The sequence below is a fragment of the Bacillus rossius genome, chromosome 1 (assembly GCF_032445375.1).
Source record: "Bacillus rossius redtenbacheri isolate Brsri chromosome 1, Brsri_v3, whole genome shotgun sequence".
In the NCBI taxonomy this organism is placed as follows: Eukaryota; Metazoa; Arthropoda; class Insecta; order Phasmatodea; family Bacillidae; genus Bacillus; species Bacillus rossius.
In genome coordinates this window covers 20,738,276-20,760,852 of record NC_086330.1, presented here as the reverse complement: position 1 = coordinate 20,760,852, position 22,577 = coordinate 20,738,276, and the positions used below count along the sequence as shown (strand labels likewise).

Sequence of the window (22,577 nt, the reverse complement as noted above, 5' to 3'; positions counted from 1 at the left end):
AAAAAAGTATGATTTATTTCTTGTATCCTGATTTCTAACTAAGCCTGTGTGTGTGTTTCCGCTACTGTATGTGTGATCATTCCGTTTCCTGTGTGTACTGTGTGTACGTTCCGATTTCCTGTGTGTACATTCAGTTTTCCTGTGTGTACTGTGTGTAAATTCCGTTTTCCTGTGTGTACTGTGTGTGCATTCCGTTTTCCTGTGTGTACGTTCCGTCTCCTGTGTGTACTGTGTGTACATTTATTTATTTTTCATGTGTGTAATGTTTCTTCATTTCGTTTCCTGTGTGTACATTAAGTTTTCCTGTGTGTACATTCAATTTTCCTGTGTGTAAATTCCGTTTTCCTGTGTGTAAATTCCATTTTCCTGTGTGTAAATTCCGTTTTCCTGTGTGTAAATTCCATTTTTCTGTGTGTACTGAGTTCATGGTCTATATGACTGACATTTTTCATGACTCGGTCTCATAGACTGAAGACAATTAATTGGTCTATATGTGTGGCTTTGTACATGAACGGCTTAGAGGTTATTCAGATTATCGAAAAACTATACTTTCATGTTAGGCTTATCGGTAACGTATTTAATTCGTCGAACATTGACGTACATTGACTTGTGTTTTATTTTTGAAGAGAGAATAATTTATAAACTCCGCGAAAGGTAATGGAAAAAAAAGAATATTAATTTATTTAATATTTAATTACACTTGTCACTGTTCAAGTATCAAATCGAGGGCAGGAATCCAACGATTCAATATGTAAATTAATGAGTGAATTTTTTGATGAATTTTGGATTTTTCCCGCTTTTCTAGCTACATTAATACATGATTTCAAGATGGCGGCCGAATTTCAAGGTGGCGGGGGGCACCTCCATAATAAATGATTACTGCACTGTAGCGGGTTAGAATAAAATTATCCAGATGGAAATGTACTCTATAATACGAGTACACACACGCAAGATGGCGTACTCCAGCAGGTGGTAGCTCCTGGTAGCATCTACTGAACATAAAATGTCGGGTCCATGATGGTCGACAAGGACAAAGTCAAATTTCAAGGTCAAGGTCAAAGTTCAAGGTTAAGGTCAAATTTCAAGGTCAAGGTCAAATTTCAAGGTCAAGGTCAATTTCAAGGTCAGGGTCTAATTTCAAGCTCAATGTCAAATTTCAAGGTCAAGTTCAAATTTCAAGGTCAAGGTCAAATTTCAAGGTCAAGGTCAAATTTCAAGGTCAAGGTCAAAGTTCAAGGTCAAGGTCAAAGTTTTAGGACAAGGAAAAAGTTCAAGGTCAACAGTTGAGGACAAAGGTATGGTGACCAGATAATTATACTAACATGGTATCGGTACACTCTAGCAGACGAAAACAAGATGGTGGTCTCCAGCGGATGAAGACAAGATGTCGTACATGATGTCATACCGGCTGACGATATATGAACCTTGGTATTGGTGACGATAGATCGGTCTGTAGGTGGCTTCTGTGGAGGAAGGATCTGATGTTTTTTTTTTTGCCCTCACCGGTTTTGAACCAAGGACGGGAATCGATATAATCAATCATTATATTTATTGTCAATTTATTTAATGTATTTTGAACTTTTTCCCGAATTCCTAGATAAATAATTACGGATTTTCAAGATGGTGACCAAATTACAAGATGGTGGGTGTCACAGTAATAATAAATGATTACTGCACTCTAGCGGGTAAGAATTAAACTAACATGGCGTCAGCGCACTCTAGCCAACGATAACAAGAAGGCGGTCTCCAGCAGACCAAGACAAGATGGCGGGCGTAACGAAACATGCTACAATTATATAATCCAAGATGGCGACCATAATGATACGTGAAACAGTGGTTTTTAAGATTTTTATTATTTAATTCTATTATTTAATTTTTTTAATGATTTTTAAAATTTTTCCCGAATCTCTAGCATTAAAATTACGGATTTTCAAGATGGCGGACATGACGTCATATTACCTGATGGTATATGTGCATTGGTAAAAGTGGTGGGGGTCAGTCTGCCTGCGTCCACTGTGAGGGAAGGATCGGCCGCCATTTTTATTTTTTGCCCTCACCGGGTTCGAACCGAGGACTCCGAACTCCATGTCGTTAATGTTTGTTTTTTTATAAAAAAATTATTAAAATTTATTAAGTGAATTTTTTTATAAATTTTAAAAAAATTTCATTAAAATCGGATAATAAATAAAAAAGTTAAAGATGGCGACCGTAACGGAAACTGCAACGGTGACGTCATAATTCAAAATGGCGGAAAACACATCGCCGGAATGTTCGAGAACACAATGACGTCATCCAAAATGGCGGGTCCAATATGGCCGCCGAGGTCAAGGTCAAGGTCAAAGGTCAAGGCACAACAATCCAAGATGACCGCCGTGACGACACAATCCAATATGGCGGATCGGCTCCCGGCTCCACAGCCTGAAGCCTGTCCCCGGAGCCCCATTTGCATACTACTTATAGGTAAATTTACAGAAGGAATGTGTAAAAGTACACAGACTGTATGTGTTTTTTTCCTAATTACATGTTGAAAAATGTAAAAGTACACTAACACTGAACGTGTTTTTACAGTGAGCATTGTGTGAAGACAGAACAGTGGTCATTTAAAACTTCTCCTGTGTCGTGAGGCTGCCCCTCTGCTTCCACGACAGACGTCCGCTCACAGAAATCAGAGGTACACTCACAGAAGGACATACAACCACTCACAGAAAGCAAACGCCAAACTCACAGGAAGCATACGTCCACTCACAGGAAGCAGAAGTCCACTCAAAGGAAGAAAGACGTCCACTCACATCAAGATAGACGTATATTTACAGGAATACAGACAACCACAAACAGAAAGTAGGCGTAAACTCACAGGAAAACAGGCGCCTATTCACAGGAAGACATACGTCCACTCACAGGAAGACGGGCGTCCACACACAGGAAGACGGACGTCCACTCACAGGAAGACGGACGTCCATTCACAGGAAGACATACGTCCACTCACAGGAAGACATACGTCCACTCACAGGAAGACATACGTTCACTCACAGGAAGACGGGCGTCCACTCACAGGAAGACAGACGTCCACTCACAGGAAGACATACGTCCACTCACAGGAAGACGGACATGCACTCTCAGGAAGACAGACGTCCACTCTTAGGAATACAGACGTCCACTCACAGGAAGACGGACGTGCACTCACAGGAAGACAGACGTGCACTCACAGGAAGCCGTAGTCCGGCCCGGAGAAGCCGGGGGCCGCGGCCAGCGCGCTGCGGCACATGCGCGGCTTGGCGACCACCTGCACGTGCACGAGGCCCAGCGCCGCCAGGGGCGCCAGCCGCTCCGCCGCCGTGCGCCGGGCGTCCTCCGCCGAGCACGAGGACGGCACGCAGAACCCCCACGCCATCGCGTAGTTGAACAGCACCTGGTAGGCGTCCTGCAACCGGGCCGACACTAGCATGCAGTCCCGTGTCGATGTTCCTTGCCCTCGGTGCACGGCATTTGGTGGGAGTGATTTCGAGAACAGAACGGAAATGCGTAACAACGGGGTGCCTGCACAGGAGTCTCAGAAACCTCGGAAAATGGCGGACCTGCGTAGTCCTTTCATGTATATATATATATATATATATATATATATATATATGTGTGTGTGTGTGTGTTAGTGGACGGTATACCGAAACTCAGGATAAGAGTCGTGAAAGAGGCTATTCGCGAAATTCGGAAGAAAAAAAATTTATTCCTCTAGAAAATACCACAGGATAAACAATATTTTAAATAGGCCTAGTAAAATCCTCCGGCAAAATATATTTTTAATATTGTAAAAACAGTGTATGCTGTCGCAATCTACGTCACGTAACAAACCGCAACTTTCAAATGTATTGGACGGACAAAGCACTAAGATATCACAAAAATACACATAACACTTTCTGTAAAACGTTAATTTAACACTCGTTTCTAAACACAGTTAAAATTTTTAAAAAACTCTGATTAAATATTGTATTCAATTTAACCAAACATATTTTAAATTATTATATTCGTTTTAATGAACGAAAACATCTATACCGTATTTGTAAGTTATGTTTGACAACGAACTTCACGAGAGAAGCAATGATCAACGTTGCCAAACACGTGATCTTCGAAACCATCGTTTTTGATAAAGGAACAGTAAGAGGCCAACTTTGTTTCAAAATTTTATGTTATATAGGTGTTCTTAAACTACCTGTAGCTCATCAAGTGCACTAAATTTAATTTTTGTCCCTTTAAGCCACCCTGCTTACACCAGCGCACGAACTTCATAACTGTTCCGAAACTACCCGAAGCACATAAAATGCACCGATTTTGAGATGATTTTTTTTTTATAAAATAAAAATATATTAGCCTAACCTAACTTCTAAAGAGTTGTGTTAGGTTGTATACGTATCAGTGAGGATATTACCAACATGTTAACAATAAATTTGTAAAATTTTACCGTGAAATGAATATTTTTTTTTATATATATATTTATCACGCTCGGGATTATTTCAAAGAATTCTACGTTAAATTTCTTGACTGAGTTTAGTTAAGTTAATTCTCAAGATGAACAGCATGAGAACACGTGAATTAGCTCGTGGTTACATGTTTGCACATCTCTTGCGAGTACTGAAAGATTCGCTTACATTTCCCGCACCCCCTTGCAGTCCGTGGGAAACCAGCTCGTAGTTTGTAGGACCTCATCGGGGTTTGCAGGGCACCTGGCCCATTGTGTGGGGGGGAGGGGAGGGGGTTACGGATTCCCGACTTCCTACCAGCCCGTTGGAGTTTACAGAAGGAGGGGGGGGGGGGAGCGTGAACTACGGTGAAGGCAAAACAGCCCATTAGAAAAAGTATAACACCTCTCCCTCCACCTGGAGGAAACCGAGCGAGGAGATAGTAGATTTCACCCGGGATAATTGCCGCCTTCTGTCTGGAAGAGAAGGGCCCTCCAGGCACTTTCCTTGGATAGCCCTCCAGAGATTTCCAAGCCAGTATCCGAATTTCCCAATTAAAATTTTAATAAATGTTATATTTGGCCTTCATGATCGCAGTTGGTTTCATTACAAATGATAAAAAAATTCGATTAAATTAAACCCCAAACATTTCGATTGCCTTTATAAAACTATGTATATTTTTAATTTAAAACATTAATCTTAAGAAACCGCGAACCTCTTGCAAGGCCCTAATCCAAGAGCGGTGAAGAGACACTCTTGTACACAGTCAACTGTCCAGCTAGCTGAGCGGGCTGGAGGGAATAAGAGGTGATGATGCCTAGATGGGTTGCCACAGCCTCTCGTCATAACCGACCCTCCAACCACCTTCCCGATTGCGATGAAACGGCGTATGCGTTTCCCGCGCCTAGGACCAACATCTAAGAGCACTTGATAAACAAACCAAAAGGAGGTATTCAGCTTTTCTGTTACCCCTAATCACTCTAAGTCCCTTTAACACTATTCCAGATATTGTGACGAGTATTATGCGTTTGATTTTGAAAGCTACGTGTGTATTTATCAAATATACCAAACACTCATAGACCGTTTGTGCTCATACATGAACTTAAAACTTCCATTGGCCATACCTACTTACATATCTACCAAAATTTATGAAAATGCAATTAACGTTTTGAAACTTGTCGTCAATCAAAATCACTTACAAGGTTAAAAACATACGTACAAACGCCAATCGTTCTAGTTTTAAAGCTGGAGTCGTAGGCCACAACGGACATGATACGAAAATCCGATGATACGTCGTACATCGTTTCAACACTATAGAGGGTAAGGTCACAATACCATGACAGCATTAACACGACGAACTCTAAAAAAAGCGGTCGGAAAATCTTCACATGCCGAATGCGTCCGTAAAATACAGTATGTAATGCGCTAAAAACAGTGTAGGCCCAATATTTTATTTTTTTCTTATTTTATTTCCGTTTGATAGCTCAACTGCATAGCAATATACCATTTCGTCGTCTCTTGCACAAAGGGAGATTAACTTTATTTTATATACAAAGAAGCAAGCTATAGATAGGTTAGGTTGAAAAGGGACGAAAATTACGCTGTTGGCTATGCTAAAAATTTAAAAATAAATAAATAAACGTTAACTAAACAGTTAATGGCATGTTCCAAATGTGAAAATGTAAACAAATGTAAAACTAGATTTAAGTTTTTTAAGCGTACAGATTTACCAAGTATGTAGTAACTTTTTATGTTTAAGTTTTGTAAAGTTTTCTGTTTTGTTTTCCGTCGCGCGGCACGACACGACGAATTTAGAAATAGAATCTACTTCTTGCAGGACGTCGGGGCGCCTATTTCATTGCGTTGATGTCACAACGACCTTGTTTATCATTATCTTCCGAGCATGTCTGACCTTTCTTGGCACTGTGACTTCCGCTGTAGGGGGCATTGCTTCTCTAGGTCGGAAATTGCAATTAGATTTTATAACTTCGACAACGCACCAACTGTATCCGCCGTGACACTGATTTTGACAGCTCTGTTGACAAATAAGCCGTTAAATGATAACCTAATAATGTTTCCACTAGACACTTGGGCTCACAGTCTGTATCTATATTTAGTATTTGAGTGAAACTGTTAAGTACGATTATAGTCCTGCGCGTGAAGAAGGTACTGTTACGATAACAATCTGGGGGCTGTTAAGGAGAATAAGTCTAGGCACTGTTTGCTTTGGAAGCTGTTGTATATAAGAGTTATACCAAAAAAATGTGGCCAATTTAAACGAAACGAAAATTTGTTTTTAAATTATCACAGATCCGAAAATATAGGGATAAACTACCATTGCTGGATATAGCCTACATTTAAAACTCTTTCAAACAAACTCAAACATCATGACAACCAAAAGCATAATTTTAATTTTCACTCTAACAAAGCACTTTTTGAATAGCATAATGCAATAAATATCAACGCAAATTAAATTGTAATTGCCTTTAAATTTTTAAATACTAACGTGCCTGAATTTTGTGAGTAAATTCGGCTGCGAGGTATGTTAATCAAAGGGGTACTTAGGATTGTTAACTTAGCTGAAGTAAAATGTTACTGCACAGGACGAAAATTGTGGATTTTTATAACCACATTGTAGGTCTTCAAATAAATGTGAGTAAATACGAAAAATTTGTAAAATTCCAAAATAGCATGTCTTGTTTCCAATAAAAAAAAATTTTTTATGGTGAACTGTACTTTGATATAACAGAGATCGTTAGCTACTTCGCTATTGAAGATAAGTGACTGGCGATTCGAAAACAGGGAGCTTTGTGATTTATAACGTTTGAGGTCACGTGACACGGAATGTGCGATACGGTGCAAAAACAATGGTATTCATGTGCACCAAATAGCTCCATTAGTTCTGACCACGTTTGCAATCCACTCTATCATCAGTCATGTTGGAGACAAAAGTCGAACACAATACCTGCAGTGAATACTCTTATTTTATCGGACAAGCTGAAGCGTATCCTAAAATGAAGTGAAGCATTTGTTAGCGAAGAACCATTCATAGCTGATTTGGATTTTTTTTTTGCCTCATATTTTTGACGGGTAAATATTTGCAAAGGTTTTACAAAACATCAACACATTTTTTTTTTTCCTTTTTAAATGTACGAAACGTATAAAGGTTTTTTTTTAATCTGAGTCTATAATTTTTATACTATTAGAATTTTTTCATCTTCCTTCTAATTTTAACGAAATTTGTAAATTAGGAATTGTTTTACCAGTTTGATTTTAAAGTCTTACTGTGGTCTATAACCACGTGTATTTATTAAACTAAAGCTGACAGTTTTTCTCCATGATATATTATGTATGAGCAAACGTGTCTCAATAACTTAGCACTGCAGTGAAGCACTGAACGATATATTTTTGTTTCTGAATGTCTCTCTGATTTTTTTTATGTATTCACATAAATAATGCGTTTACATGAAAAATAAAAGTTTTCTTATATAATATTTTATATCGAAACAGCTCTTAGTCATTTCATTTAAATACTGTGCCAAGAGAGTCTTACTGTCTTTTTTTGCCTACTCACACGATGTATTGTATCTTCTACGCCATTACACTCTGTTCAAGATAAAATGTTACTGATAATATCTCGTATTTAAATTAAATCTTGGTGTTTTAGTAAAAAGCTTGTGATTGGTACATATTTGCATTTAAACACAAAAATAATGGAATTATCACTCTACCTAAATAAATGTAATGACTATACTGAAAACTTTGTTCAATGTATAAAATAAATTGAACATTTTTGTAAGAGATTTATGTGTTATAACTTATTTAATGGTCTATTTTATATGAAATTTCGTACTTACACATGAAGTTCAAATAAAAGTGAACTATCCTTGGTAACTTGTGACGAAAGTATAGGTACTTACATTATATTGCCTTGAAGAATAATTAATTTTCAATAAATTTAATACAAACCCGACAACATTAAAACTACTTTTTTAAAACTGACATATGTCAGAACATTAAAAAAAAATTAGGGAAATATTTTGCCCACTGTTTAAGATCGGAAATTTCACGAAAATTACAACGAGGTGAAACGAGACATTATTAAGAATATTCGACCAGGTTCTAAGATTTAAATAGTTCCGAAGTCGTCCCCTTTCACGACCACTTCTATCAATTTAATAACTATTCATATCTGTATAAATAAAATTATTTAAATGAAAAACTCAACTACCACCTTTTAAAAAAGGATTAATATTGGTAAAATAATATTTCTTAGCCCCATACAGATTTATATACCACCATACAGATTGACCTAAAAATTTGTGATTGTGAATATTTGAAACTTATGAAAATACTTTTAATTTTTAAAACGAAAAAGTGCGGCGCATATATTATAGTAACCAGTGTAGGGGTTAGCTGTCAAGAAAACTCACACAACAGTTTATATCATTTGTAGTGCAATTAAATTGTTAGTGACTTGTGTGAGTTCCATGCATCAATTATATATTGCATGCGCCTCTCGTTTTTGGTTTTAAATCTCGCAAGTATTTTCAAAGATATTAAACTTCACAATTAAAAATTGTCAGGACAATTTTTAGGTGGTTAGGATTTGTATGAGGTTATAAATATGTATGGGGTTAGGAGAAATTGTATTATACTTTTTCCGTTTTAATAAGAGAAAGAATAATTTTTTTTTATTAAGATGGTTATTTTCTGTATTTTAGTATATAAATAGATACTTTTCCACCACAAATATATAAAGTGTTTATGAGTTTCTTTCTGAGTAAATAGCACATTAGACCCTATCTCGCTGGTTTAGTTTGTATAACAAAATGTAGCCTATATTTTACAGTTTGGACAAATTAAAGGCTGATTTTTCCTCTTAAGTAAATTATAAGTAATTTGAAAATAGCGGTTTTAATTTCCTCTTTGCGTGTTTTAACTATACTTAAGAGTTTATATGAAGAAGTAAATTTAAAATACCAACTTAAAAATTCAGTTTTATTTAATTTAAAAAAAGTCTTAACGCAGAGGCTATGAAATTTAGGGTAAAATTTGGTAATGAATTTGTAAAGATCATCAAATAACGTAGCAGAAAAAAAAATTTAAAAATTAATGTTAGATTTTGCATCATGTATAGGAAATTTTTCCAACCTCAATCTTATTGAAAAATTAAAAATTCCTGGAGCAGTCGCTGATGTATGCACCGCCTGCAAAGCGCTGAGTTATGCATCCCGCAACATTTTACTGCTTGGCTTGCAGCCTGACGCCACGAATCCGCGGGCATTGCTAAGCAAAATAAAATATTTGTACCGAACAGACAAACAAACAAACAAACAAACAGAAAGACAAGAAGGTGAGTAAATATTGCATTATTATCCAGTTCTGAGATATTTTTTAAAGTATCAAGTCTCTGACTCATCGGGAGGTTATTTTAAAATCGAATGCAAAATTTGCACCGAACAGACAAAGAGACAGGCAAGAAAGCGAGTTAATAAAAACGTGGTAAAAGAAAAACATCCACCTTCATGAAGTACAGTAACTAACCTCTACGGGTTACCAGCTGATGAAGTAGACTGCACGCGTGGCTAGTAAGTTATGCTTACTTGGCGTAGTAAAAAAAACTTTCATTTTGTATGAAAATAATATAAATTAAACAACGAATGTAATGGAGTGCTTTTATAAATACAGTTGGTAAAGTATAAATTCAATCAAATAATTGTTTTAAATAAATACTCAGTTTTCAGTATCAATACAAACGCGTGTACAAACTGAATTATTTAATTTAGTAAAATAATGTCGTTTAATATTAATTAATATTGAAATTCAATAAATATGCTATTTTTTTATTCAAGCAAATAAAAATTATTTATTTAATACTAATGTAATATTTTGTACTGCAAATTATTTTATATACGGGAACATAAACTCACTTACTAAAACTTAAAAAAGTTTATAAACAAAATTCTACCGCTAGTATTCATAATAAATAAAAGTTTTTAACTATATAGACCAGTATTTAAAATCAGCCTCTGAAGTGTATGATTTAAAATAACATATATCATTTTTATTCTTATGTAGCCCTTTTTAAATTCTGTCAATTTTTGTGGCATACTGCGTGAACATCACAAAAATTAATACCTACTCAACATATTTCACATAATGCTCTTAAATAAGTATAACCTAACATCACTTAAATTAATACATTTGAAAATACATTTGGAGAAGTTTATGAATACAATTTCTTTCACTAATATTCACAATATTTTTTTTAATAATATGAACAAGTATTCAACATAAATCACTTAAGTATGAGATTTTAATTCACATTTTATATAAATATTATTTGTCTGTAGCTTTTCATTCATCGTGTGAAAATATTACATTCTGCACGCGCATCGTAAAAATACCCTCTTATAATTTTTTTTATAACGAGTCTAAAGAAGTACATCTTAAAAAGAAGAGGAAAAAAACATTTTGACAGCAAAGGTACCAGATTCTGAGGGCAGGGATACCGTGTCTCAGAATGTCTCCATACTTGGCGTAGGGGAAGGTCGCCTCTGACTATTAAGTGCAAAAGCCATTGAGCTGGATAGTGAAGAGAAGACTCCTTTATGAAATTTTTAAGCAATTTAAGTAAACTAAATGTTAGTCCCTATTCGAGTGAGCCCGTAGCTCACCGGGCAGTGTGTATGCTAGTATCCACTAACTTGCTAGATTAAACTTCGATGCATGCAATCTTTCTTTTTTTTTAGTTTATTTTCTTTACTCTCTACGTAGCCTGTATTGGATTGGATGAGAATTTTGGTGTGAAATAACCAAAAAATATTTTTGGCAGGTGAAATACTGTACGTTTTATTTTTACACAATTGAAAAGTAAACATACACTTATAACCTATTATTCGAAAATAAAGGCGTTCTCCTTATTTTAACTCACACACATAAAAAATAAATCTATTGTTCATCGCTTGGAGTCTTCTAAATAATGCCTGAATGGAGATGGTCACAAAATTACCTATAAGTAGGGACACCTGTATTTCGCTAATACATTTCGTGACAAGGTATTTCACAAAATACTGTAGCTTTTTCTAAGAGTCATGGCAAATTGTGAGGAGGCAGCAGTAGGTGACCACATTCTCATTGGCCCCATCAAGAGCGGGACGACACCTCTCACCGACCTCAGACAATAACCACAGGAGAAAAGCTACAGTATTTTGTGAAATACCTTGACACGAAATGTATTCGCGAAATACAGGTGTCCCTATACCTGTAAGTCGTAATATTTCTACGAACTCTATAGTGTGTTCGCACACAACATGTATCCGTGACCGGGAACGATCCCAAGGAGAGGTTGGGATAGAGCGTCAACAGGTATAGACGGTTGTTCAAATCCGCAGTTGGCCGTCAATATTCGGCATGTTCTGAGCGATATTTGATGCGTTGCATCTAAGTTTATTCGTACACTGTTCCAGAGGAGAAAAATAATTATCATATCGAAAGTTACGCCCGTTGATTAACTGACCCTTCAGAAGTTCAAGAAGAAAAAAACAAGCGGAATAAAATACGGCTGACCCTTGTAGTGAAGACGAAGACTGCTGCTCGATATATGCCAAACATTACTACGAAAAACTCCTTGCGTTCTTTTAAGGGTTCTTGAAAACATGGTAGGCCAGTAATGGCGTATATCTAATCTTTTTGAAAGAAATGGTCTGTTCGAAATGAAATATTCCGGGAAATTCAGATAAATATACATGCTATTTGTGGACGTTATTTTCCAACATACACTGAAAATATTAAACGAGAAGATGTTTGTAATATATGAAGACTTGATTATGCCCAATGTAATCGACGACAGTATTTCTGAAGATATCAGAGGTCTCTATTCATCTAGTTATGGAAATGATGAGTACGAGCCAGGAAAAAGGTAAGAACTTGCACAGATTATATTCCACTGGACTTTAAATTAAAAGCTATTGATAAAGCCAAGGCACGTCCAACTTGTTTCCTGAAGAGTGTGCAATCCAAACGGTAACGCCGTTTAAAACGTAAGGAATATATTGCGAAATGGGAGCAACACGTCAATAAGGGTAGAATTATTATCGATTAATATGCGTTAGTCAATTCATGTACTTCATAGACATATGACCGATGTATGGGAGCTTAGGAGCAAAATCAACAAGTCACGACTCCAAATTTGCAACAGCGGTTTCTTAAGTGCTGCAAGCCCATTTGACAATTTTGACTTTAAAGCCCATGAATAGTGGGTTAAGATCTTTAATCCATCAATCCGTCAACGAAAAATTAAAACACATTTGTAACCGAACTAGAAACGACAAGAATAAAATAAGCGCTTGCTGCCGCCGAAGATTTTCGACTGCAGATTCAAGACCTGATGCAAAATTTCGATAAGAATCTCATCATCAACAAATATCAAACATGTATGTTTGTATTTCTTGATTATTCTTCACTAATGGAAGTAAGACATTTTGTATATGATATTTGTATTACATATGTTCCAGGCTGTCCCAATAATAGTCCAGTTTTGATCGAACACTGCGAACCAAGGAACGAAGGTAGTCCATATGAAAAACATTATGAACAAAGTAACTCACATACTGCACAACAAGCTCTAACATTATCTGGGAAATTTATATTCTTCGTCTTCATTTATTTTCAAAATATGATGAGTTCATTCTGTCCCAAGGTGGAGCAAGCAGTGCATCCCCTTAAAAATTTTCAAAACGACGTCGTCACATCAGCCAAACGCAGAAATTCGGCAACGAAGTAGTACAAATTTTTTTTTGATAATGTATTAAAGCCCTACGTGAAAAAAAAATACACATTTTAACTACTCACAAATTATTTTTCTTTGAGACAGACCAGTGGCTTTCTGTATGACTAAATGTTTCAAAATGAAAAGCGACCACCAAAGTGCACTGTAAATGTCATCCCTCCAAAATGCACACCTTTGATCCACACCTTTTACAGTCATGTCAGGTACAAAATATAACAGAGCTAGGCCACCCTGCATTAGTAAATTGATTAATTTCCTTATGCTTGCAATTATTAATTTCATATATTATTTGTTGTGTATTCAGTTGAAGCTTTCTGTTAATTGCTTTCACTTGATATTTCTGCTAAAATGATACAATTTGTTTATTATCTTCGTAAATTGTCAATTTTAAATTTCACTATTCTGGGCAAACTTGAAACTGCCCCGCCATTAGCGTGTTCTTTGATAGCGAGACATTGTACTGCGCACGGCAATCAGGCCGCGAGATGTGGTTGGCTTGCCGGCCACAGCGCGGCGCTGGGGTCGCGCGCCTCAGGCGCGGACTGCGCGAGCGAAGCGGGGGTCAGGGAGGGAAGCCTACGATTCACGCCGAGTATTCTACATGCCTGAACATTACCGAATACTTGCCTTCGGGTGTCTTCGGAATTCTTTTTTTTATGTGAAAAAACGTCTGTTTCAAATGCCGGAAATGTCAATGCTAACTTCTCCAATGCTACTAAATGAGAAAATCTACTCAATGTGAGTGTTACGTATACTGGAAAGTTATGTATGAATGTAAAAAGAAATAAAACACCATTTATATTCGTTCTTCTGAAATAATAAATTTGTAATTATTAAGGTGAGTAATTTTTATAAAATGGAAAGTAATAATAATAAAAACAACTACTTTTTGACAAGGTTTTTCTGACATTGTGATCTAATAGTTCACCATTTTAACAAATGGTTAGGTTAGGTTTATGTATTACAAATCTGTGATATAGAGAATGAAAATGGTCAGTTGGGTTAGGTTGTGTGGACAGTGGGTTATGATAGGTTAGGTCCATTTAATGTTATTTAAAATTAGGATGGTAGGTTAGGATTAGCTACATAGCTAATTAAAAGAATTCCGAAGTCACCCTGAAGGCGGCAGGTATTCGGTAATGTTCGGGCATGTGGAATACTCGACGTGAATCGTAGGCTTCCCGGTCAGGGAGGCGAGGGGGAGGACAGGACTTCGGAGCTGTGCCCGCTGTGGACCCTCGTCTTCGCCACCCGCGACCCCTGCCCGAAGGTCACTGCCGCTGCCAGCCACGAGCGAACACCTAGGGTCCGCGTCTGATGCCTGTCCCCCTGCAATCCTGGTGAGTTCAAACCTTTTCCAACAGTAACAGCCGTGCTCTTTAAGTGCAACTATTTCTTTTGTTGCCGTACGTGTTATTACTAAATTACTAGCTCACTTCAGTCGTATAATCTGTCAGGACGTCCCCTAGCATGCTTAAACATGGTAATATTACACTGTAAATATTTTTTTGAACTTTTGCAAGGAAATTCCTTGGCAACTCAGTTTCTAACGACATCACTTGAAAAACAGGAATGCAGAGCTTTGTGCAATTCGAAATTTTAACAAAGCTCTGTCTTTCAGTTTTTACAAGTGATGTCGTTGGAAACTGAGTTTCCAAGAATTTTCCTTGTAAAAGAAACAAAAAAAATTACATACTAACTATCGAAAACTTTCGTGAGGGAGTGTTAAACTGCTTTGATTTCGATGCGTCCCAACACTGTTTTGTATTTGCGTGGCGAGGAAAACAACCATAGTACACCTGTCCTTAAGTGCCGTAGGTAGATTATTTAATATTTTTATCGCACTTGAGAGGACTGTAGCTTTGCATTCTAGGCTGAGCGATGCGTTATTGCTTTGCCTACATCCTGTTGGGAATTGCTGCAAAATTTTGACAGTGTAAATATAGTTTCTGGATCGTGTTTCGCACGAACTGGGAGGTGACGGGGTATAGGTTTACATTCGCTCGCCCGTGCCAAGCCTGGCGCGTTTACTGTGTGCGCCACGATTACACTGCACGCACCTGAAGGCTGTATTACCACATGAAACATAATTTAACATTTTAAATCTTCCTGGCAGAACTTTGTTTATGCATTTTATTCCCACCTGCAAGAATTTAAAAAAGTATATTAATTGACAGTGCTCCAAGGCGCAAACTTGGACTCTTCAAGACATGCAGAACTTCGCCTCGTTAAGACATAATATTCTAGCTGCACTTAAAACATCTACCATGGAGCATACCTTTGATATGAATTTTGTTTCAGCTAGCCTTTCTTAATAAACTTTTTAAAGTTTCACGCACGCTATTGTAATACGGAAATTTAGATAATCTTAGAAATAGTCCAAATATGATTATACTTGTGTTTAGCTAACTCTTACTCCACGTAATAATATATGGCATTTCATTGTGATATCCATATGTGAGTGTTTCTAATTTTCTCAAGCACATTTCGTCTGTTAATTTTGTGTGAACACTTTCTAATCCTTACAAGCAATTCATCTTTATAAGGCTATGTCTGCAGATATGACGAAGCTTTGATTCCTTTGCTTTTTGATATTTTTATTAAAATACTTTTGCATTTACGAGCTCTTTAAATTATTTGCTAGCCTTTGGTTGGCGATTAAGCTCGCCCTGGCTTTTTACGGAAAGGCTGGGGGCTCACTCTGCGAATTTTATTTTTGCATGGGGCCAAGTTCGCTTCGAAGTGTCTGCAGAATTGTGCGTTCCTAATTGAATAATTAAGTGTAATAAATTCGAAAATTTTTTTATTAAATGTCAGTCGATTTTGCACCTTCAATCTTCGATTAAATGATTCTGTATGCGGGGTACCCTGCGAAATTGTGTGATCAGCAGGAAATTTTAATGAGTGTTTATAAAGTAAATTCTTCAACAGAAACCTTTAATAAAATATTGTATCTGCATGAAATAAATGAGTATAACTTATTACTTTCCGTGTTTTTATGTCGAGTTCCACCCAGGCGCTTGTAAAAACCCGAGCTACGAACAGTAGGTAATTTTCTTTATGTAGTGTTAAATAAGATGGACGCCTTTATTTTTTAATGTTATTTTGTATTTATAATTTTTTTCAATTAGGTAAAAATATTTTTCTGCCAAATTTTCAGCAATTCCAATACTTTCGAGCTGTACACAGAAACAGTGAAAAGTAAAACTGAAAAATAAGGGAAGACAAAATTAAAAAGAGAAAAAGAAACATGAGTTGCACACATCGAGATTTCAGGCACGTGATCTACGGGCTCGCTCGAATAGGAAATAACGTTCAGTATACTTACGTTGCTGAAAAGTTTGTTTTTCTCGGGTGTGCTTCACTACCTAGCCCAACGGCTTTGAGCACTTAGCAGTCGAGAGGTACTTTCACCTGCGCCAGGTGTGGAGATATTCTGAGACCCTGCTTCCCTGCCTTCTCCTTCAGAGACGCATTCATCAGCGCCTGCTTAATATTTTTTTACATTAAAGGGGATAATCCTCACCATCTTGCGATTTCAAATATTTTGATATCACTTGCATTAAACTTCCGTGATAAATATTTCGGTTTGAAATGGCATATAACTTAGCTTTGACTACTTGTTGAAGTCAAAACATGTGAACTGGTGTGAATATTATGATAGTTGTATCGCCCGCGTGAAATAATAAGTTGTTTCCTCGCGGCACTTACAAACTAGTAAATATGTGCATCTGCAACAAGACATAGTATGTTTGAGATATGTGTTTCATGCCTTAACTTGCCAAAAATTCGGATAAGCATTATCAAAAAAATATGCAAAAAAAGATGGAAACATCCAAGGTGGCGCAACATAATTCGCGTTAATACTCAGCTTGCAGTAATTATATTTTGCTGTCATCAGCGTGAAGAATTGCATTACCGCTTAGAATATCCAGCGAAGGACAAGCTGTTTGATTTTTTTTTAGTTTTATCCATTGCGCGAACCATCAATCAATTCATTTATCATAAATTTACTTCAGGAAAATTTTAACAATTAAGTCTGTAATATAGTTAACTACTTTAACGTGTCAGTTGAAACGAAATCTCCCCAAAAATGCAGAATTTCAAATATAAAATATTTAACTGGGTTTTGTGGGGGAAAAAAAGGCTATTTATATTTATTTCTCGATTTAATGAAACCAGCAAAAATAGTCATAAATATTCCAACATATATTGTTTGATAGAATCATTATGGCATCAGACTACTAATTTTAAACAGCTATCAAAACCGTAAGCTTAATCAAGCAGTCAGTTTCTTATTGGAAAAAATCATTTTGAAAGGAACTCAACAATTCTCAAGGATATGCAACAATATCATTACAAATATTGACGGAATTATATCTATCATATTATCGTAAGAGAAAAGAAGTGTTACCAACCTCTCCCAGAATTTTCTGCAGAAATTTTTTCTGGTCCTTCACAAGCCCGCACCACGTACAGTTCTCTCCCAGGGAAAGCCTGATGTCCACTGTGCAGTGCTGACCAGCGAAGCCCGCCTCAGTGTCCGGTTTGACCAGCATGCACTGGTCGAAATTTCCGTAGTTGAACATGTTCCCAGTCATCAAACCCGACTGCAGCTTCGCAGATGCATCGTACACTGCACAAAACAAAACACATTAACCTTCTCTTTATCTATAGGGCCATAGATGAGATACTTTAATGAAATTTGCGTCTCTGCCACAAAAAACGTAAGAAGATAAGCAAACCTTAGCTACTGGGAAAGGACTCAAAAATTGGCTTGCAGCAAATAACACTATCCTATGATATTCCTGGAGAGTAGGTGTGTCTAGAAGGTATGATGACACAAGAATGCGGATAGAGAACCAGGGATTCGCGGCCACCATCCATCTTTAACCTCGGCTGATCTTGAACTCTCGCAGTCAACACATGCAGCACTTCTGAACGTTGCACTTTCCGTTACGGTCATCATCACAGAACGCCCCATTCCCCGACCGCCAACTTGGATTGCAAATTTCTTCTTCTCTCTAATTCCGCTTTTGCTATAGTTAGGTAGGGTGGTTGCAAAGAGGCTATTTAAATGAAATGGTTGAGGATTGGGAAGTCACAGCTGGCATCTAAGGCGGCACCAGTTCCATCCGAACCGCTAGCTTCTCCCACTCTCATTTACTGCTGGAGCAGATGGTACACGTCAGTTCTGCTGGCCGGCCGTAACGAATCTGAAAGTGACTTGTAGTTAAGTAAACATCGCTCGCCTCCTTCCCCTTTACCTTCTTGCTTGCCAGCGAGTAGCAGGCATAAGGTGCACTGAATGCGGCCACCGTGGTAGGCAAAGTGGCATTGTGGAACATATGTAATGAACTGGGCAGTTGTCTTGTATAGAATTCTAGTTTGTAGAAAGTATGATTAATTTTAATGACGATTTTAAATTCAAATTATTTGCTTGCACTGATAAAGTATCGAACAGAGGACAGGAATAGATCAAAAATTAAAAATGTGAATTTTAATGGTTTATTTATTTATTTCAGAAATATTTGGTTAATAATTACAAATTATCAATGTGGTGGCCAATATGGAAAATGAGATGTGGATGCCATGCTCTGGTCTCTGACATTATTGCACTCCAACAGGAACAAAATAAACCATTTTGATGGTAGCACACTCTAGGATGAAACAGCAGAAACAAACGTTCTCTTTCACGGGTTTAGTGAAATGGTCATGGTGGAGGGGTTGGGCGATGTTTTACTTACCTGCAAGTAACTTTCACTTTCAGTATCGTTACTCCCAGCCTGCAGAACTGACGTGTGCCATATGCTCCAACAATAATGGAGTATGGGGGAGCTAGTGGTTCGGATTCCATTGGTGCCATTCTATATGGCAGCTGTGATGTGAATTCCCGCTCCTCAACCATTTGAATTAAATATATACTTGCCATCGTCCTATATGACTATAGCTCAAGTGGGATGGGGAGCAGGAGGCAAATTTAATACCTATGGCAACTAAGGATAAAGTCTAATTCGAAAAACAAATTACATAATCCAATTTTAGTACATCAAGAACATTAAATATGGCGGTCTGGAATGGGTTGCTCGATATTTATGACCTAAACTAAACGCGCAACGTTCTGGAGATGCGAGAAGTCAAGGTCATCTACGGTGATCGCCTAGGGAAACGGCATCTAAGATGGCGGCTGAAGTCAAGGTCACCCGTGGTAGCAGCCCGCGAATTCCTGAATCCCTGTACTCAGTCCGGTGTCCCCGTACCTACTATATACACCTACTATGGAATCATTTCGAGAAACTATTGACAACCGAAATCAGGACGGTGGAACCGGGATAGAATTAACCATTTCCTCAGTAAAGCAATTGTAGTGCCTGAGCACTGCACTACATCAGTCCATCGAAACATATGACCCAGACTTGTTGAACATATATATCTCCATATTTGTAATGACTTGATGTAAGTTTTTGGACATACGCCATTGCTAAGAACTTTTTCTGTTGAAGAAAAACTAATAAATAAAATAAATAAATAAAAATACTCAAAAAAAGACAAAAAACACACAAAACTAAGCAAACAATTGCTGCTGTCAACAAGGATATGAACACCACAAAATATTCCGAAACAGGAATATGGTCAGCAAACAAAGAAAAACAAAGAAAAATGTACTAAGAGAACGAAAAAATCCCCACAAATGATGACAACACAAAAATATTGAAACCCAAAATAATTCAGCACAACAGTTGAAGCGAGACAAAAAACATGACAAAACGAAAAGACAAACAAATACAATAGTTTTACCTAAACAGAAACAAGCGACGTTTCGGGAACTGCTATCTGCTCCCGTCCTCAGGCAGAAACGCACATGGTACGGAAACACAGGTGAGTCGCACCTGTGTTTCCGTACCATGTGCGTTTCTGCCTGAGGACGGGAGCAGATAGCAGTTCCCGAAACGTCGCTTGTTTCTGTTTAGGTAAAACTATTGTATTTGTTTGTCTTTTCGTTTTGTCATGTTTTTTGTCTCGCTTCAACTGTTGTGCTGAATTATTTTGGGTTTCAATATTTTTGTGTTGTCATCATTTGTGGGGATTTTTTCGTTCTCTTAGTACATTTTTCTTTGTTTTTCTTTGTTTGCTGACCATATTCCTGTTTCGGAATATTTTGTGGTGTTCATATCCTTGTTGACAACAGCAATTGTTTGCTTAGTTTTGTGTGTTTTTTGTCTTTTTTTGAGTATTTTTATTTATTTATTTTATTTATTAGTTTTTCTTCAACAGAAAAAGTTCTTAGCAATGTCGTATGTCCAAAAACTTACATCAAGTCATGCACTCCCATTGCACAAATCTTTTAAAGATAACATATTTGTAATGTTGAGCAAAATACAGAAATTTAAAAAAAAAAATTGTCCATGGTAATGAAGAGTTGCAAAACTAGTCTGCAGACTGATGACTTTGAAATCATCTCTATTAAGCACACGATGACAGGTTAAATTAATTTGTAGTTTAAAAATTAGTACGTGATTTGACCATAGGAAAAAGGAATTGCTATAGTATATAACAAATAAACATATAAATATATATATATATATATACCAACACTTCAGAGTACAAATATTCCGGTATTACAAACGAAGTTGTGAAAACAATAAATATATACGGTGAATTTGATGGCGACGTAAAGAAAACCGATTTCAAGAATTATAATATTTGCTTTAAGTTATCAGTGAACCTACTTTCCATGTCATTAATCAACATTGCATTTTTCTTATATTTTTACATCTGAAGTTCATTAAAATGTTGTATTTAGTAAATTAGTTTAATAAGCAGTGCCCAGAATCAAATATGATACAATTGTTAGTTTATTTTATTCTATCGTGACTTAAATATTTCAGTTCATTAAACAGTCGGATATCAATTTTCTTTGCTCTTCCGAGATGATCAGTAATAAACCTAGGTGTTTTTGGCTGTGTTATCATAGCTTAACCATTATTATTTTACATCTTCGTTTAACACCGATAATTAAGAATATAAAATTACATAAATATTGCGCAATACGTGCAAAATATATTTACGCACTAATATATGTATAACATTATATTTTTGTCTTCGAAAGATTTGTGCAGTGGGAGTGCATGACTTGATGTAAGTTTTTTGACATACGCCATTGATAAGCAGTGCTTAGCAATGGCGTATGTCCAAAAACTTACATCAAATTATATTTTTGATAATAATATTAATTTTTTTTCGATGCATGTTGAACCATTTGTTGGTATGTGATGTAGTATCTTAATATTCACTTACTCTTCAAAGCCCACTGCTTGTAGCTCTTCAACTCCTGCAAGTAGAACTCGCTGTGGGCCCTACAAGGTGCCGAGATGTTGGCAGAGACCGGAGCAAAAGGCTGGCCCAGAAACCTCTGCAAGATGACGTCGATGCTGGTGGCGCCCGTGTTCGCCGAGGCGGCGCCCAGGCCCAGCAGGAGGGAGGCGCTCAGAAACAGCTCCATGGGCAACCTGGGCAATGGTCATGGGGCTGCGCTTCGCGCAGGACTGCTTGGGGCCTATCGCCCGTCGATGTCCGATGCGCCAACTTGAACGAGGTATCTGAAATGTAACTGGTTCCTGGGAACCTGCTCCTCGAAACATTACAAGCTTATCGTCGAAGGTTTTCCAGATATGTTTTTGTCAAGTTTACCCGTGCCAGGAGTCAGGTGTCTCAGGCTGAAACCAGTTTCATTTGAAACCTAGACCTGGCAGCTAAAACGTGACCTGTATATCACCACCTTTACATCAAAAATATATTTTGCAAAACACGTCAGCCCAATGGCGAAGCATTGTTGAGGTGGCAGGCGTGGCATGCCCCAAGTACCTCTTCGAAGGGATGTCATCACATTTACTGAAATTTATTAATTTAATGCACTAGAACCTACATTGAGCTGCAAAACTGAAAACTAAACTGACATATATTACACAGTAAACCCGTAAAAAATAAGTTCTGGGAATGTAGAAATATTTGCATGCAATTTTTGGCTTGCTTAAAGAATATTGCCTGATCGCAGCAAAATACCGTGTGCTGAGTGTATGCGTACTTAGTTGCACTGATAAAGGTTAAACTTTAGTCCTAATCAGCACTCTAATCAGCCTAATGCGAAGCATACCTCTAATGACACAGATACATTACAATGTAATCTTTGCATCTCAAATACTGAGACATAACAGTGAAATGGCAAGATAGTGTAAAGAGTACCTAGAATGGGCAGTTATGTTATCCCTCCATAATTTACACTACATTATAAAAAATTACCCTTTGGCTCGGTATACAGGCGCACATAAATT

At 37.1% G+C, this 22,577-nt stretch overlaps 1 protein-coding gene across 1 annotated transcript in view; it reads right to left on the bottom strand.

Annotated features, from left to right (window-relative positions):
* The window catches only part of LOC134527176 (nose resistant to fluoxetine protein 6-like), a 51,749-nt gene extending 29,437 nt beyond the window's left edge, over window positions 1–22,312 (bottom strand). The window contains exons 1-3 of the mRNA XM_063359585.1: window positions 21,544–22,312; window positions 17,664–17,881; window positions 3,207–3,421 (exon numbers count right to left, since the gene is read on the bottom strand). Coding sequence (XP_063215655.1) covers window positions 3,207–3,421; window positions 17,664–17,881; window positions 21,544–21,748 — 638 coding nt within the window. The 5' untranslated portion in view covers window positions 21,749–22,312. The remainder of the gene's footprint in view (window positions 1–3,206; window positions 3,422–17,663; window positions 17,882–21,543) is intronic.
* Between the last annotated feature and the right edge of the window lie 265 nt (window positions 22,313–22,577).